The sequence below is a fragment of the Callionymus lyra genome, chromosome 5 (assembly GCF_982586985.1).
Source record: "Callionymus lyra chromosome 5, fCalLyr1.hap1.1, whole genome shotgun sequence".
NCBI lineage: Eukaryota > Metazoa > Chordata > Actinopteri > Syngnathiformes > Callionymidae > Callionymus > Callionymus lyra.
In genome coordinates, this window is record NC_141822.1 from 26,035,917 (window position 1) to 26,052,977 (window position 17,061).

At 38.9% G+C, this 17,061-nt stretch overlaps 3 protein-coding genes across 4 annotated transcripts; all 3 read right to left on the bottom strand.

Annotated features, from left to right (window-relative positions):
• Window positions 1-342: 342 nt before the first annotated feature.
• LOC148079903 (transmembrane protein 237A-like) lies at window positions 343-4,269 on the bottom strand. The gene is made up of 14 exons (XM_087792584.1): window positions 4,147-4,269; window positions 3,926-3,961; window positions 3,061-3,092; window positions 2,900-2,913; window positions 2,754-2,825; window positions 2,186-2,314; window positions 2,027-2,120; window positions 1,538-1,695; window positions 1,342-1,474; window positions 1,090-1,281; window positions 922-995; window positions 767-854; window positions 566-687; window positions 343-492 (listed from the first exon to the last, which is right to left on the bottom strand). Exons 1-14 carry the CDS (start codon window positions 4,165-4,167, stop codon window positions 428-430), a joined length of 1,230 nt encoding a protein of 409 aa, XP_087648710.1. The 5' UTR covers window positions 4,168-4,269; the 3' UTR covers window positions 343-427.
• A 210-nt stretch (window positions 4,270-4,479) lies between these two features.
• mpp4b (MAGUK p55 scaffold protein 4b) lies at window positions 4,480-16,825 on the bottom strand. Of its 2 annotated transcripts, none has more exons than XM_087791638.1 (21): window positions 16,514-16,825; window positions 14,536-14,615; window positions 14,314-14,435; window positions 14,070-14,147; window positions 13,566-13,649; window positions 12,578-12,709; window positions 9,789-9,870; window positions 8,597-8,682; window positions 7,954-8,028; window positions 7,694-7,890; window positions 7,563-7,621; window positions 7,308-7,325; window positions 7,191-7,232; window positions 7,084-7,104; window positions 6,715-6,756; window positions 6,469-6,642; window positions 6,328-6,408; window positions 6,163-6,256; window positions 5,524-5,632; window positions 5,319-5,453; window positions 4,480-5,239 (listed from the first exon to the last, which is right to left on the bottom strand). In XM_087791638.1, the coding sequence occupies exons 2-21, from the start codon at window positions 14,591-14,593 to the stop codon at window positions 5,048-5,050; spliced, it is 1,881 nt and encodes a 626-aa protein (XP_087647764.1). In that variant the 5' UTR covers window positions 14,594-14,615; window positions 16,514-16,825; the 3' UTR covers window positions 4,480-5,047. The 2 variants fall into 2 exon arrangements, with proteins under 2 accessions (XP_087647764.1, XP_087647765.1); XM_087791639.1 differs by having other exon boundaries at window positions 7,954-8,025; window positions 16,514-16,824.
• LOC148079905 (uncharacterized) lies at window positions 9,877-11,987 on the bottom strand. The gene is made up of 2 exons (XM_087791640.1): window positions 11,893-11,987; window positions 9,877-10,932 (listed from the first exon to the last, which is right to left on the bottom strand). Exons 1-2 carry the CDS (start codon window positions 11,966-11,968, stop codon window positions 10,148-10,150), a joined length of 861 nt encoding a protein of 286 aa, XP_087647766.1. The 5' UTR covers window positions 11,969-11,987; the 3' UTR covers window positions 9,877-10,147.
• Window positions 16,826-17,061: the final 236 nt, after the last annotated feature.

Sequence of the window (17,061 nt, forward strand, 5' to 3'; positions counted from 1 at the left end):
AGTTATTTATATCATTTATTATTTATTTTAATTTAATTATTTAATTTTTACTTGTTTTATCTTGTTATACTTCATTTATATAATTTAATTTATATTTTATTAATGATATCTTATAATGTATCCAAACACCATAAAAACTGTTGTTTTAATAATACTGGCTAGCATTTCTAATTCAGGTTTAAAAAAAAAATTAAAAAAAATAAAATACGTACTTGCTCAATATGGATTTTACCTGTTACGAGACCATAATTATATGATATTTAATTTGTAAAAAACAAAAGGTGATAAGTTCTGGAATAACAGATAAAACAATTTCCTTAAATAATTTTAATAAATGTTGATGTCACTAAAAACCAGAATGGAAAAAAAAAAACATTATAAAAAATACATATTTTTTTAAATACATGTGTACAAAAAGTTGTCTCAGTCAAGCTGTCATTTCAGATTTATCCTCTGGTTTTGATGGTTCAATTTCCATGGTCATCAAATAACCTGTTAAACGAGGAGAAAGAATCTGTTTAATAATAAACCACACAGCGATTATTATCTAAACTGCATCTCCTACCTTGTGTATAATCCGTATCTGGTCGGGTGGCTATAAAAATCCAAGCTACTCCCACTAGCAGCGCCACCACGAGGTTAACTGTCGCCCATGGGTGAAGAATCTGTTGCTCTGACCCTGCCGGCCTTGTGTGGGAAGGACGGAGGAGTTATAAAGGGTACGAGCAAATGAAACCATAAATAACATCCGTGAGTGTGTCGTCACCATAATGTGGTGTTCTGTGTAGGGTAGAGGTTAATGCGGTCGCTGGTCATCTGCTGGCTGAGCGAGAGCACCAGCGCTGAGAAGTAAACTGTGAAGGATGCAGAAGCGAAGTCAGTGAAGGCATCAGTGCGGAGACAAGATGAAGGAGGACTTACAGAATGAAGCCAGTGCGACAGGGTCTAAAGTTATGAACCCCTGCAGTGCCACCGAACCTTTGCCCAGATTCACCCTGAGAACAAAAAGCTAGTTTTAGTCAAATCTAACTTTAAAATCTCAAAAGTGAGGGAAGGGGAAACCATGACAGGCGGCTAATTATTCTCCACCTGTCGAAGGCGGCCACGGTGCTGATGGCCAGCAGCATGTAGAGAAGCGACTGGAAGGGGTACGCCAGGCTGTGGTACTGCTCGAGAAGATTGGACAGAGCGGTGAGCTGCCTCCCCGCTAACATATAAACCACCACCGTGTTCCAAACGGCATAGCCGGCCAGGAAGCCATGACAATATAGACCGAAAACCCTGCAGCAGAAAAAACACACATTTGTTAACCAATTCAACCTAAAATAATGTGAGGATCACCTGAAGCCTGCATGCAGTTGGACAGAGACGTCTCTGGTGGTCCAGAGCGGCTGAACGTGTTGAAACTCAGTGATGTTGTCCATCTGGATGCTTGTTTTCCTCCAGTCTGAACGCTCGGATGCTTGGAAGCGCTCTGAAAACCGACATGAATCAAGAGTCTGACAAGCTCTTGTTGATGCTCAGGTTTGCTACTCACTGCTTTTCTCAACAAAGACTTTCCCCACCGGCTGACTCTGGCCCTGCGGAGCTGTGAAAAGGGAATGTTGAGGCTTGGATGGAGGAATGTCCGTGATAATGTCATCTTCTTCCACATCCAGCTCGTCAGGAAGCTGAGATTCAACAGTTCTTTGCTTCCTAAAGAGAAACATTCAACGTCAATGGCAGCCATTGCCAAATAAATCTTTTCAATACCTTAAATAATTGCTACAGTTTGAAAACCAGGGTTTTCTAGATCCTGTTAATGTTTTGTATTATGGCCCATCTTGGAAAACAGACTACTATTGTTTCCAGATATATAAACTCACTGGCTGCGGCTTTAGATGCAATATTTGATGTCACAACAGTGTACTTCAAAGTCATCAAGAGATATAATTTAACAATTTTTTTATACAAGGTTTAATTTGTAATGAGCCAAATAAAATTCCAAATATACTCAAAAACATAATTCATGCAGTTGATATCTTACTTCTTCTTTTTAGCCTTTTTTGGCACCTCTTCCCCATCGGTGTTCTGCTCGACTGCATCTTCATTCACAAGGTCAGCTTGGTCGTCGTCCAAATCTGAAAAATGTTTCCAACATCAACATGAGGTGTTTCATTAAGAATTTGTGTTGAATCATAAGTACCAATTGTCGGTGTTTTTTTCTTCTTGCGTCGCCTCTGAGGAGGAGCTTCTGTCGAGCTCTCTTGGTTCAGTTTCTCAGACGCTTCCGAGGCCCTGCTGTTGCATTGACCCACCATCTCCAGACCTGGATCTTCAACCATTACATTGTATTTAAGAACCTCCTACTGATCTAGCGTTTGAAAATAGTCATTCATATATTGATACAAACCTTAGGGAGAATAATGTAACAAAAACCAGCCGACAGATTGGCTCAACGTTCGATTCTTACGTTGTGAAAACAAGCGCCTTTTATTTATTTGCAAGAATGTTGCCCTCTGCTGGTTACTCTTGAGAACATGTTGTGCACAAAGTAAGGATCAAAGATGATCAAACAAAGTGGATTTAAATATTTATATTTTACTATATTTTGATTTTGTGAAATCCTAAACCTACGAAAAAATGTTCTAATATCAAGCCATGTATGAGTGACTAAATATTTCTGATTAATTATTATTGTTATTTTTCATCATTGATTTTGTCCGTTTCTGAATACGCAAGAAATAAAAGAACACAAGCGTGTCAGTACTTACTTTCCACTGAGTCACCTCCATTCTGCTCTTTTCTCATCCTCTTCTTTTTTGTTTTGGAGGTCGGCATGTCATCTGAACCAAACAAATCCCAAAGATTACTGGAAAATACAAGTTAATCCAGACAATTTAGAATGAGTCCGACGTACCACCGGTGTCCTGGCTTCACGTGTTTGAAAGAAGAGAGAACACAGGTGACATTAGTGAATGTTGAAGTGCTTGAATTGTGAAAGTAGTTAAAGCTTAAATATTATTTTGATCAGAATCTGTGATTTAAGGAGCAGCACTATTTAAGGAAACAGGTTCCTACCTTGGCATTGCAGGAAGTGCTCGTTGAGCTCGCTGGAGAAACCAAAGGAGGAAGTTAGTATTAGGAATTAAAATGTCTATAATAAGTGAAATAAATCAACTCTAGGGTAGCTGCTTCAAAGTGTCAGCAGAAAGTCCAGAACAGAGAAATACCATTGTCTTCGCGGCCATTCCGCCTCTGCAGGGTTTAGTCAGAATGTGTAGAAAAGAGACGTAACATCGTCTTAAATCCTTTGCTAAGTCTGTTGTCAGGCATATGCCAGGAGGGCGGATTATTCAAAGCAGAGGTCAAATGTGTCTCAGGCTTGCATCAGAGACGTGTGTGTAAATATATACATTCAAAGAAGTGAGTGGACATGTGCAAGTCCATTATAATAAAGTGTCTAAATATATCCTACACAGGATGTAAAATCTTATCTGGGATGCTGGGGAAAAAAAAAATGAAAAGGTATTGTCACAGTGTACAGGTTTGTGTATACAGTTTATTGCCACCATGATACTAGGACCATACCATAGTGCTGGGTATTTTGTTTCCTTTCAGGCAATTAAACATCTTACTTGATACTTTTTTGATTAAAGTTGATGCTCCGGTGATCCTTCATCTTTCCCTTTTCACTGCTACAGCTCACATGTTATCCTTTCCTGTGACTTTCTCCTGAAGATCCCTTTTGTCTTTCCTTTATCAAAGAAGAATGGACATTTCCCTCCTTAAATGCAACGCTTTCCACTTGTATTTTCTATTCTATAAAATAAATTAGTTAATTTAAAATAGTTGGGCAACTTTTTACGTGTGTTTATAGTAAAAAAAGCGGGTTTAATTATCCATTTTATCACGTTGAATAAAGCCAACAATGGAGACAACAGACCTGGGGAAGGGGTGGTAACTCTCTTGGTCGCATCTTCTAAAAGAAAAAGGGGGAAAACACGATGATACTGCAGGATATACATGAAAACAACTTGACTCAGTAATGTGACTCACAGTAACTATAAACTTTGCTATAATAGTATAGATATTAACTAACTTCACTGATCTTATGATAACTTAAACCTAGCGAACCGTTCGGGGTAAAACTGCAATATACAATACCTTTGAGTTTATTGAGTCCATATCCAGAATGATTTACTTTATTCGTGTTATTGTTGCATCATGATGCAGGGAGAGCTTAATATAACGGTTCTAATCTTATGGCTGAAGAGGATTGTTTACAAGCATACCCGCAACCCGGAAGTATATGCATGCTCTCCACGAGCGCATCCGGTGTTTAGGAAAATAAAAGCATACGAAATACAAAATAAAAGCTTCCACGCTAAACGATTCCCCCTCAAACCAGGTTAGCGTTGAAATTAATTCCGCGATCAGGCCCAGCTTTCATCTACATTGCATGAAAAACAAAACTGTATGTGACACAATAATGAAGAGTTGGCGTTGCTCTGCCTACATTTTATTGTAAAGCTTGCGATGGTTTGACATCAAATTGCACTATTTAAACTATTAAAACCCCCCAACGACAGAAACCAGTGGCAAACAGAAAACAGTGTAAACATAAATACACCGGTGGTTCAGGCTCTGGGTGCACATGCACAGCGTGTACTAGCAGCATCTGAATAAGTAGAATATATTATAATTAAATCCAGCATTAACATGGGCTACTGTTGTGTACATTGACATCTGGCTCGCACTCTCCCGGTGACACTGATGCATAATTGAAACCAAACTGGGTCGTAGCTGCTCTAATACTATGAAGATATTTTGATGAATGAGTGAAATCCTTTACATCCCGACATGGCGCTCTGACATAAATTAAGATCTTCATCTTGGCTGAGGATTTAACTTAAGAAGCAGATCATCAGAGCACCAGACTGTCGATATCTGGATTACGTCTCTGCCCGAATGCACGAGACTCGGACCTTTATTGATGTCACTCGCAGTGACACGCGTGAGGATGTAACCGACATGCTGCCATTACCACTGTAAAACATCCTCCTCCTTATGTGTCCGTGTTCGGTCTTATCCAGCTGGCAGGGACCCACTGAGGTTCATCCTGAGCTTTCCTCACGGCAGCCAGCAGTTGCGCGCAAGAGTTCTGCAGCTCGTCGTTGACGATCGTGTGATCAAAAAACTGGCAGAAGTTGCTCTCCATTTTACTGGCTACGTCTTCCATCTCCTGAAAGTCGTCATCCTGTCCGAGAGAACCAGCAAATCAATTCAGAAAACAGGAAAATAAAAAAGTAGAACATGTCTCGAAACAAAATGCTCACGTTGAATTGTCTGTTGACGTAGTAGTTGGTCGTGATATACGAGTTTCCTCTCGTCTCCCTGAGCCTCTCCAAAGACGGCGGCTTCACAAAGATGATGTATGCCTTCAGGTCGTGGCTCCTTATTGCTTGTATGGACTGAACATGGACATTGTTTAGATCTTGATATTGACATTTGAAAGCTTGATGTCTCAACTATTCTTCTTACACTCGGCTCGATGTCGATGATGCAGATCTTTCCAGAATTCGAAACTGCTTTCACAGACTCTACACTGGTGCCGTAATGACTTCCTTTGTACAGGCCATGCTCCAAGAACCTGTCGTAACAAAAATAAAAACACTCACTGTAACAAAAATCTGTATTAAACATTCACATGAGTAGATGTATACACTATTAAATCCTATCCATTTATTTGATACTCATTAATATGGAAATACTTGCAATTGTTCAATCAATTTTGTAGATATGATGAAAACTAATAGCTGGTGAATTTATCTTGAAAAACACAAATATAATAGCAATGATAATGCCTGAAAAAAGCAGACTGATTCTTGGATCATCTTTACAATGCGATGATTTGTTCTTTGGAACAAAATCCGTTATATTAAAAAGAAGGCTTAAGCGATAGAAAAAGATGAAATAGAAAATTTGAATCTGTTTAAGTGCAAAATCCCACAAAGAAAGATAGAAACAAATGTAATACAAAGCATGAACAATGGAGTCCAGAGATTCCCTCCTAGGATAAAATACAAACCTCAAACTTTGCAGAAGCGAATATCAGACTTTTAAAATAAACTTTGTTCAAGTAAAAAAGAACGACTTCCTACAGAATCAATGAAGTGGTACCTGTTGTTCACCACCATGCTGTCAAAGATTTCTCTGCTCGTGAAGTGATACTCTCTGCCAAACTCCTCGTATCCTTTGGGCGCCCTTGTGGTGTCTGGTAACAGAACATGTTAATAATTACTTTTCGAAATGGCTTCTTTGTGTAGTTTGTTGAGTAAAACTTACGAGGTACAGCTCCCTGAAAAAAGTTGGGATTTACTTCGATTAACCGCCTGCGAAGTTCGTTTACACCAACACCAGATGGACCTGAGAAGAAAGAAGTGTTTAAAAAAAATCCTTCACTTCACATGATAAATCTTTAAGTACCGATGAGTGCAATAATTCGATGTGGATCCTTGGGTTGTCGCTGGTAGCGCACCACCTCCTCATACGGACTGTTGAGGGCGCTGAAGCAGCTGTTTGGGCAGCGGTTGTGGCAGGACTGGTGAAGCGCGACAGGAAGTCGTCGACGACATACACGGATGCTGCGCCTGAAGCCAGCTGATCCATGTACAGAAGCCATCGAAAGATCAGTCACAGGAAACTAAACCAAAAAATGGATTCGTGGCTTACGTAGATAGATCCCACCCTTGTTGCTGTAGAAGTCATCCTGGTCTGGAATTAAAAAGGGAAATTATCATGAACCAAACATTTAAAACAACTTGTTTTTTGGAAATTTTTGTAACCTCAATCAGAAAGCTTAATGATTGATAAAAATGTTCTTAAAACATAATTACTAATTTTACACAAGAATAAATTGTGGTATATGTTGATTTATTTTGGAATATTTTTTAACAACATTATCAAGAGTTCACCATTTTTTTTCGTTCTTACCTTCTTTGAGCTCCTCTGACACGTGGAAGCATATTTCAAAACATTTAAGTATTTTTTTTTTACAGATTTGTATGTTTCATATTTAATGTTACATTAAGACTTACCTACCCGATTCAAATGTCTCCTCGTCTGATTTTTTTTTAAAGAAAAAAAGGATGAGGGTGAAATCAAAAATTTGCTACATGCAATCAGCTGAAATATGCTCAACTATTTACCTGCTTCCACACATTTGTCGTCAATGGCCATCAAATCTTCCTCTGCAACATAAAACTGTTAATCAAGCTTTTAAAATAGAACCAATTTAATTTTTTTTAGTCATTGACATTCCTTACCTTCTTCTACAGTGCTCACTTATGTTTGCATGGGGTGACAAATAATGAAAAAAGGCACACGTTAACAAATTATCATAAAATAAATTGAAAAATACTACATTATTTTTCGTTAATTTTAGTTTTTAGTCAAGAAATGCAAACGCAAAAAAAAAAAAAAAAAAAAAATTTATAACTTGATTTCAGTTGCAGTATTTTGACATGGCGAGAGATACAGAAAGACACAATTTTGCTATTTCAGTACAAGGGAGAACTCACAGGTCTGCATGCAGACGTGTGGCATGTAAGGCTGAGACCACCAGGATTCTCTCTGCTTCCTGAAACCCCATGAAAAAAACAACATGTTAAAAAAAGCTTCAACATCTTCCACAGCAGCAAACTCTCCTCACCGTGTGAGCATGTTGATGGAGGGAACCAGACCAGCACAAGCCGAGTCGCTGGGTAGTTTCTTGGCCTGCCACCAGAGGGCGTCAGTCTGGTCCACGATCTCCAGAATGTCTCCCTTTCCGAAACGCATCCCAGCATCCACACAGGGGATGTTCGGATCCTGCTGGGGGTTGTAGTCCGTCATGGCTCGGACGTACACCTTGAGGGTGGACAACGAGGATTAACACCAAGACTCCAGTGTGGTGTGACAGAAAGGACTGACCATGGTTTGGTTGTGGACGGCCCGCTCCGTGATCGGAACCACCTTGAACATGATGGTGCCCTGAGACTGTGCCTGCTGATCCACAACACCACACACAGCACAGAATCACAGTTGTTATCAAGAAGTTTTAACAGAAAAAAAATGAAATATGTTTTCTTATTAGAATATGACACAAATATTAAGTGAAAAAAAAATTAAACCATCATAGTTTTGAACCTGTCTTTTTTTTATTTTCTCTGTTTAATTCTGAGTTTATGTGTGGACAACTTGAAACATTGACCAAGTAAACAATTAGCATCAATATTTTAATAATAAACCCATGATCTGAACTCATCTGCTTTTAGGTGGAGCATTTTAAAAGTAGAAACATCCGAATTTATCGATAGTCTGCTCACTCAGGGGTCCAAAGTTCTTCTTAATTTAGTTTGAAGAGTAAAATATTAATCAAATTTAAAATAATTTGGTAAAAACATTAATTTCTCAGTTGTTTCCAGAAAAACAAGGATCAGTTTGTCACGTCAAAAATAAAGCTCAACGTTGAATTTATAATATTTTAGGCAGCCTCTTGAAAGTGTACATGTATGTTTCAGAGTCATCAGCAGATTGATAGAAAAAGAATAAAACATAAAACATGTTGACATACCACCACTTGAATGACCTGCTCAGGTTCCATTCCATCCACGACAAACCCGTTGACTTCGATGATGCGATCGCCGCCATGGAGCAGACCTGCACACACACTCTTTTTCTTAATTATTCTAAACTACGAAGGGCAATGATTTGTTTGAACCATCTTAAAATGTTTGTTTTCATCTTTCCGATCTAGTAATAATACAAAAATGTGATCATCATTTAGAACAGTGATCCTTTAATCTTTTTTGCACTGCGGACCAGATTAATGTCAACATTATTCTGAAAGAAACAAGGATTAGATTAAAAAAAACTAAATAAAATGACACAACCGGCAATAAAACAAATAAATTCGTACAAATAAATCCCAACAGAATGCTGACTCAGCAGGAACGCTGCGCTGGTTTCTCTGCAACGAGATGGTCCAATAAAGCGTTCGTGTTTCATTTTAACTAGTTTAGAGGTTGATATTTTTCTAGTAAACTTGACTAAAACATGCATTTTGATGTTTTAAAAGTCAGAGGCTAAGTTTAAAACAATATATTTGTTTTAATAAAACACCCTAAAGAAAGTCATAGTCAATACAATAATTGATTGTCTCTTTCTGTGAGGCCCGGTAACAAAAATGCCTCACTGGTCCCCAGCCTGGTACTTGAGGACCACCGATTTAGCCTTTGTGATGTATAAGTTAAACGAGTTTGTGTTCTCAAAAAGTGTGGTGACCCCTGGTGAAGAAGCATCACAATTAAACAGGGAATCGACTACAGTTAAAGTTGAAAAAACTTGAAGTTTTGTGAATTAAAACATTTTCCAGTGGTTCAGTTTGGTAAGACATATTTGAAAAATAGTGTAAAACTGTAAAAGTGGACAACCCATTAAGTGTGATCTGTATAGACTCATAAAAAAAACCCAAGTTGCACACATTCAATAAAATGTAAAGCAGACCAATATAAATTTTCTACTTTGACCGATAACATAAACTCCCTAAAACAGCAGATATTACTCCATTGATGAATCTCTCTTGCATTAATACTAAAACCGACCTGCAATGCATTCTGGGAGACCCAGTTTTTCCAAATGAATCCACTTGATTAATAAAAGATTAATCTCTGATAATGTTGAAAGACGGTGACAACAAGTACAGACACTTGGTTGTCAAATATTGATCAAAAAGTTTAACTATGACAGTTAATAAGAATACAGACCACTTCGATCAGCCAGTCCTCCGTGGATCACTCGGGCCACAAAAATCTCTCCGGTGTTGTCATTTCTCTTGATGGTTGCCCCCTGAGACAAAGAAAGCAACAGGTTAACAAATATGAAGGGATAGTGGGTTGAGGACAGGACCTTGGGGAGCCATCACAGAATGATCTGAAGGAGAAAAAAGACGAGACATTGATGGAGGTAAAGAAGAAAAAACGGTGAGAGTTTCCAACACGAGGAGAAGCTGTGAAAATGGAGATGAAGAAAGGGTTTAATTAAGAGAAAGTCTAACTACCAGACTGTCAGTTTGAAGAACTTCCATTTTAGAAATGAAGGTCCAAGTTTGTGTTAGGAGCTCCGCTCATCTGGTCTTCTTGCGCTTCTTCTTCTTACGCTGGGTGGACCGACCTGCTCTTGAGGTCGGGGAGTGGGTCAGGGTCACGCCATTGGTCAGTTGCTTGGATGCGTCCGAGCTCTTCTGAGGCGAGCTGACGCCCTTGCCTCTGGTGGGGGTCTGGGGGGATCCCTGGCAGGACACGGACAGGCAGCCGGTAACCTGGGAGGTGGACGGCGTGTCCACGCAGCTGCTGAGGGAGCTGGAGGTGGACGAGGGAGGCGATGGGATGGAGCATCTGGATGGGTGATGGAGTCTCCTCTGGGTCTTGGGGGTGGATTCCTGCTCACCAGCCGATCCGGGAGAGTTCCCCCTGGAGGAGGTCAGCACCGTCTGCAGCCGCTCCACCACCTGGCTGAGCAGGATCAGAGCCTGGGAGTTGTCCTGCACCGTCTCGGACATGCGCTCCGTGGCGGCGGCCATCTTCTCGCCGAGGACCTTGATGTCCTTGGTGCTGCTCTCCATGGAGGTGGCCGCCAGCTGCACCGTGCTCCTCAGCTCGTCCAGGCTCTCCTGCTTGGCCAGCTCCAGCGGCGGCACCTGGAGGATGTGGCTGCTACGCATCGGGCTCGGCGGAGCGGTACGAATGCCTTGGTTTCTGACCTTGGAAGGCACGCCCGGGAGGACGTACTGGTCTACGTTGGAGTAGTAGGGAACAGGGATACACGGGCTCCAGCGTCTGGGTTTACTCGGCGAAGGACGGGACGAAGCTACGGACTCGTCGTCGCTGTCGTATCGTTTGGAGCAGTCGTCTTCGATAAGAAAAGACACATCGATTACTCTGGACTGAAGTGAGAAGTGGATAATCACTGTATGGAAGTAGATCAGTGCAAGCACAATATTCAATGGTTGAATTCAACACTTTAAAAGTTCAAATTATTTGTTGAAATCTTTTTTTTAAAAAAGCATTGAATATTTATTCGAATAATTCAATAAGTTGTGTATTGAAACATTGATTTTTAATTAAATATTTAATGAATAACATTTTAATATTAATCTCATAATCCTTTTTTTGTATAAATATGTTTTAATTAAAAAGAATGTTGATACAATAGTGCCATTTTACCAAACTAATCCAATCGAGCACTGAGCCAACACCAAGCTGTAAAACTTGTTGTATGAAGATAGTTTTGTTTCTTTATTTTTCAAGAAAAAAGAAAAAATGCTTAGTTAAAAAAAGTAGGTTCAATAAAAAGAAAAAAAATCGGTTTAATACTTTATTTCAATTTTTACTCAAGTTATTGAAACTGATTTCTTTGATTGAAGAAAGTTTTATTCTTAAATGAAAAGAAACCTTTTTGTTTGAATGAAAAAAACTATAAAGACAGTTTCAAAAAGCCTTAAGTACTCCGACATCACATGATTGTCTGTGTGTTGCGTGATTGTCTGAAAGTTCAATGAAGATGCTCGACCTGGCAGGTTTATTAAACCAAGAGTTTAAAAAAGAAAAAAAAAGTTTTTTGAATTATTGGAATTAGAATATAAAACTATATAAATGTGTTAATAAAAGGCATTCATTTTGAATTTCAAAAGTTTTATTTTAATTGTTTAAAAAAAGCCCTTTCGAATACACAAATGATTGATTTAAATGATTAAAGAAGGGAGAACATTTCAGTTAAAAAAGAAAATCAACATTTGAAATGTTAAATTCAACCATTCAACATTCTGATGGAACTGCTATACTTCCAAATCTCCGGTGTGTGAGCTCTTACCAATAATGACTGCGGTGCAAACTGACGGGGCCGAGCGATTCAGGTTCTGGTCCAAGAGCAGGTGACACTGATTCATGGGTCTCCTCACCGGCTCACAGAACCTCGCCGGCCGAGCCAGCGGGCGCCACTGCTGCCCGGTGAGAGGCAGACTGCCTCGTCTCAGGCTGCACGGCGGCGCAGAAGGCGACTCTAAAGTCTTGGAGGCAGCAGCAGCATGTGCGGCGAAGGCGCCGGAGCGCTGGAGTCTCTGTTGGGTCAGTTGTCTGAGGGTGTCCCAGTGACTGCGGATCCCCCTCCGAGCATTTTTAAATAAAGGAGAAGAAGGTGACCCAGCGCCTCGCTGTTGATTACAAAGCTGTGAGACAAGACTCTCCATGAATCGACATCCGCGCAGAAACCAGTTTATCCTTAAAAAAAACAGTGTCGATTACAAACAACTTGAGCAGATAATTAAGCAAATGAGGGATTAAAATCCAAAACATCTGTGGTCACAGATGCGGCTGATTTCCAGTCATCTGCTTGTTCATCCAATCAGAAAGCTGGAAAAGGAAGACTCTCAGACAAACAAAGAATAGTTTTGATTTGGAAAACAAATCTATTGTGCGACATTCACGCACCTCTTGCATTAGTAAGTAACAATATATATATTTTGGATCAGGTGAAAAGATTCCCAGCAGTAACTCACCAGCGGCTGCTTGTTTTTGACGAGGCAGACGATCCTGGTCGCCTCTTCATCGTCTGGCACGTCATCAGGCACCGGCGGCAACACCGGGTCGTAGTCCTTCTGGGCCACCGTGTCATGGGCCGAGAGTAACGCCTGCCACAGCAGGATAAGGACATTTTAGACATCGTACTTTGCTTTAAATCATTTATTAATGAACGTAACATATACAAATCAATGGTACATACTTTATACTTACCCTTTATTTAGTCTTGTAAGACACACTAATGTCATTCCATTGTTTTTTTTTATTTTATGCCAAAAGAATGGAACTCCAAAAAAATATTACATCGGTGAAATAATATGATTGCAATAAAAACTAGATTAAGATTTATTTTTATTTTTATAAATGATATAAAAGATTGAAAGGACTTAAACATTTTATCAATAAATTATCAAAACATTCCCACTGGCTTGATAAGAAAAATATAAAGTATGTTCTTTGTATTCGGTTCAAGTGTAAGAAGCTCAAAATTGATTGTATTGCTTGTGTCACCCTTTAAAGCAGCACCAAGCCTTTGTTTAATTGTATGTATATGTGTATATATATGACAGGCTGCCCAACCACACACGATTCACAACCCAACAAGAGCTTTTCTCTTGCTAAATACAAAAATGCATGTGCAGACTGTAGACGCTTCTGTTTTCAAGACACACGCAATTACAGTATTCTCACAGAGGGGGCGCCATTAACCTGTAGAAACCTATGTACTGCTGCTTTTAAGTTGGATATGTGAAGTCAGTCATCTAGTTACTCATTGAACTGTTACATAAATTATATTTTTTCTTTTCTTTCATTTCATTTCAAAAGCACAAAACTACCAAAGTCACTTCACAACCAGGACAAAGAGACAAATATAATCTGACTTAAACGGAAATGTTTATCAACCAATAAACACGCTTTTATATTAACACACAGACAACATAACATGCAGAATAACCAGTTTCTCACCTGCAGGTGTGGTTGTCGCAGAAGTCTGTAGAGTTCTTTTGCATCTTCAGAGCAGCCCGGCGAGGATTTGATTTCGATCAGCACCTGCAGTACGACAACAAATCATCAGTTAAACAAGACATGACCCACACCTGATGTTTTTAAGATCAAAGTAAGACCTCCACCTTTAAATACCTGGACCAAAACCAAAAGAAAAAGAAAAAAAAAGTTTAAGGTTTTCATTAATCGTAAGAAAATCCCAAACTGTGTTTCGTTAACTCATTGATTAAGTCAAGTGTCATGTTCGCATGAACTAATATGATTTGTGTGTTTGTTTCTGGGGGTTTTCAGAATAAAATGTTGTTTTTTAACTGATTATAAATGTATAATTTGTGATTTCAAAAAGAAAAGGCATTTAGCTGTACCTTCTATTTGAAAACCCCATTCAGTGTATTTTTTTTATCCATCAATGTTGCTTTACATAGTCAGTACCACAACAATCTTCCAAAAGAAAAATATTTTCACCTGAAATGAGAGACCAGATGCGTATTCCAATATGGGTGCTGGAGAATCTCTGCGGTGTTTCTGAAGACACTCGAAAACCTGCAACAATACATCAAAGCTTCCATTAGTTAAACACATTATTTTATCAGAGCGTGGTTGTGGTCAAATCAAACAGACTATTTCCTTACTAAAAGCTGATTCATTGTTGTCATTAAATAGGAAATGATAAATTACTGTAGACAATATAGTGGGAGTAAAACAACACCTTCAGCAGGGACTGCAGCCAGGGTGCGTTCAGCAGACCATGGAGAATCTCTGCTCCATCTATGTCCTGGTTTATAGACTGCTTTACATCCTCCACAACATCTGTCAAGATCTGATGCAGGCCTATATACACACACACACACACACACACATACACAACGGTCAGAGGATTGAATCCCGTATGCTAACTTAACCGAACGATTATCTCAATTCCCCTACTGACCGTGCTCTCCGAGGTCAAAGTGGGGGCTTAACACCTGAGCCTCCACTGCCTGCCTCATGATGACCTTTGACCTGCACCACCTGTTGACAGTAAACCAGGACATCATCAGCATCATCTTGAAGAATGACGCAAACATGAATGATCCGTCCATTTGATTTAATTCTGCGTGATTATCAAGATAACAGCTATAACTGTTTTCTACACGACTAAAACAAGAAAGCTCTTATACCTGAACCAATGTAATAATCCTTTTTTTTCTGTACTTTTTTGTAGCTTGATAAAAATAATCCTGATACACAGATTATGGGATCACGTTGGTCATTCCGGGGGTGGAATAAAATGATAGAAAATAGCATATGAATTTGGAATCTAATCTTGAGGGAGAAAAAATATAAAATTCTGAGGCCGAGGTTAGTGGGTGTTCGCTTCATATATGATGCTCAATGTGTGGGAATCTGGTCATGAGTTTGATTTGATGTTTACATGCGAGGATAAAAAGCTTGTCCTGACCAATGTAAAGATGTTTCCAAATTCAGGTTTACACATTCTTACTTAAGAAGTAGAGTAAGAAGCTCCGTCGTCCTACTTGGACTAGAGCCACTGTCTCGCCGTGTAAGTAAAGGTGCTTAAATCTACGGATTTTTCTAATTTACGGTACTTTCATTTGAGCTCATTTACTGCCGAGGATCCACAATGCTTTCACCTACTTCTGCAAAAAGAATAGACATTTTTTTGTCACGCCTGTGTGCATGATCTTTAATAGACATGATAATAATAGACAATTTTTTTTTGTATCTTATAGTTGGCTCATTCTCTTAGCAAAAAACTATCTAGGTTCATTTTTGGGTTAAAGGGCAGTGGAGTTGGGTTTAAAGTGGACGTGGCTCCATTGTTGGGATGTGGGCATGTGTGGATGGTTGCTTCTCAAAAGACTGATAATATAAAACATGCATATAACCCCAAGCAGAAGAGCTAGAGTAACTTAGAATCAATCTAAACTGGAATTACGATTTTGTAAATGAACTCTTTCTGACACTTTAATTGTTGATCATTTAAGTCCTACTTGTAATACATATCAAATCTGTCTATTGGCAACAAAATATTGTTTTAATGATCTAGTTCAGCTATTATACTTGCAGCTCGATAGAAGAATTCACAAAAGTTAAAAATAAATATGTAAGTAGGCATATATAGGAAATTGTTTTACTTTTAAGTATGAGGAACATTTTAAGTTATTCTGCTCTGATTCACAGTCACTTCTCGGTTTTTAGCTTACATATTAAATGCCAGAAGGATATTCTACAACAGGGCTGTCAAACTCAATAACACAAGGAACCAAAAAACTTGAATGTTGGAAAAAACATGTACATTAACCAAACTAAGACAAGTTTAAATCTGATATTGTTAATCTTGGAAGATCAATCTATTCATATAATCTCTTGTTTCTCCCATCAAATTACTTTCCTTCAAACTCAGTTTTACTCTTATTGGAAGTTTCTGTAGAATTGTTAACATAGACAATATTTGTTTCATTTTAATGACATCTTTACATGTCACACTATCAACATAAATATATATATTTCCATATTTGGGAACATTCTCCCCTACAGTGAACAGACAAGAAAGCTTCTTCAGTTAGTAAATATAAAATAATAAATCAAAGGTTAAGCAGTAACTGACCAGTTCTTGAATAGTTACACACTTTGCCTGCTGGTTAATCCAGTCTTGAGCTTGTAGTTGTGAACAGGTCAGGGGTTAATGGCACACTTCACAGCAGCTCAAATATGCAAGTCTGGTTGTGTAAACACAGAAGTGAAAACTTTAAATTTACAGATTATCACAGGGATTAGTCTTGTGTTTTTAAAGGATCTGGATGTAAATACAAGTCAAGTTTATACATATTTTTAAGAAGATAATAAAAGAGGACGATACGCATTTCTAACCATGTCAATTAAACAGCCAACAACCGTCATCTTACCTAAATGTCAAACTCCTTCAGTGCCGTTATATTCCAGATTATTCCCACCGGGGCCAACAGGGATGCAGGGAAGAGTGTTGGGAAAGGATTCCCGATAGACTGGAGGTTGGCTGTGCTTCCATCAATCTACAGTGAACAAGAGGGAGAGCGAGGGAGAGAGCTGTAATCTCTTCAGATCCTGCTTAATCCCAGGACAAGTGAGCCTCATGCCTCCCTGCACCGGAAGCCAGTTCCTCCCCACACCGGCTGGCTGGTCAATGTCGAGCTGCCAAATCTTCTTAACTCTTTCAGCATTCAGAAGCACGCAGCACAGAGAAGACACTCAGATATTCCTGGAGACAAATATCTCGTGTGAATGTTGTCTGAGAGAGACTTAAAAACTTAAAACATTTCATTGATTACATTCCCAAAATTATTTTAAAGTTACAAGGAAAGTAGAAATAAAACATGGAATCTCACAGAAGACAAAAATCATTATTTTGACTGACAAATTGATCACCAATTTTCTAATTATTCCACCAAAATTTGCCAACATTATATCAGAATCA

Bases quoted from the DNA above. Each gene is read 5' to 3' on its own strand.
- LOC148079903 (XM_087792584.1), bottom strand. From the start codon at position 4,167: ATGGACTCAATAAACTCAAAG. The intron at 2,315-2,753 runs GTAAGTACTGAC...TAATGGTTGAAG, and splicing joins TGGAGGTGACTCAGTGGAAA to ATCCAGGTCTGGAGATGGTG. The intron at 1,282-1,341 runs GTGATCCTCACA...TTTCTGCTGCAG, and splicing joins CAACTGCATGCAGGCTTCAG to GGTTTTCGGTCTATATTGTC.
- LOC148079905 (XM_087791640.1), bottom strand. From the start codon at position 11,968: ATGAATCAGTGTCACCTGCTCTTGGACCAGAACCTGAATCGCTCGGCC. The intron at 10,933-11,892 runs GTAAGAGCTCAC...TTCTTATCGAAG, and splicing joins TTGCACCGCAGTCATTATTG to ACGACTGCTCCAAACGATAC.
- mpp4b (XM_087791638.1), bottom strand. From the start codon at position 14,593: ATGAGGCAGGCAGTGGAGGCTCAGGTGTTAAGCCCCCACTTTGACCTC. The intron at 14,436-14,535 runs GTCAGTAGGGGA...GTGTGTATATAG, and splicing joins CTTTGACCTCGGAGAGCACG to GCCTGCATCAGATCTTGACA. The intron at 6,409-6,468 runs GTACTTAAAGAT...CTTTCTTCTCAG, and splicing joins TCGAATTATTGCACTCATCG to GTCCATCTGGTGTTGGTGTA.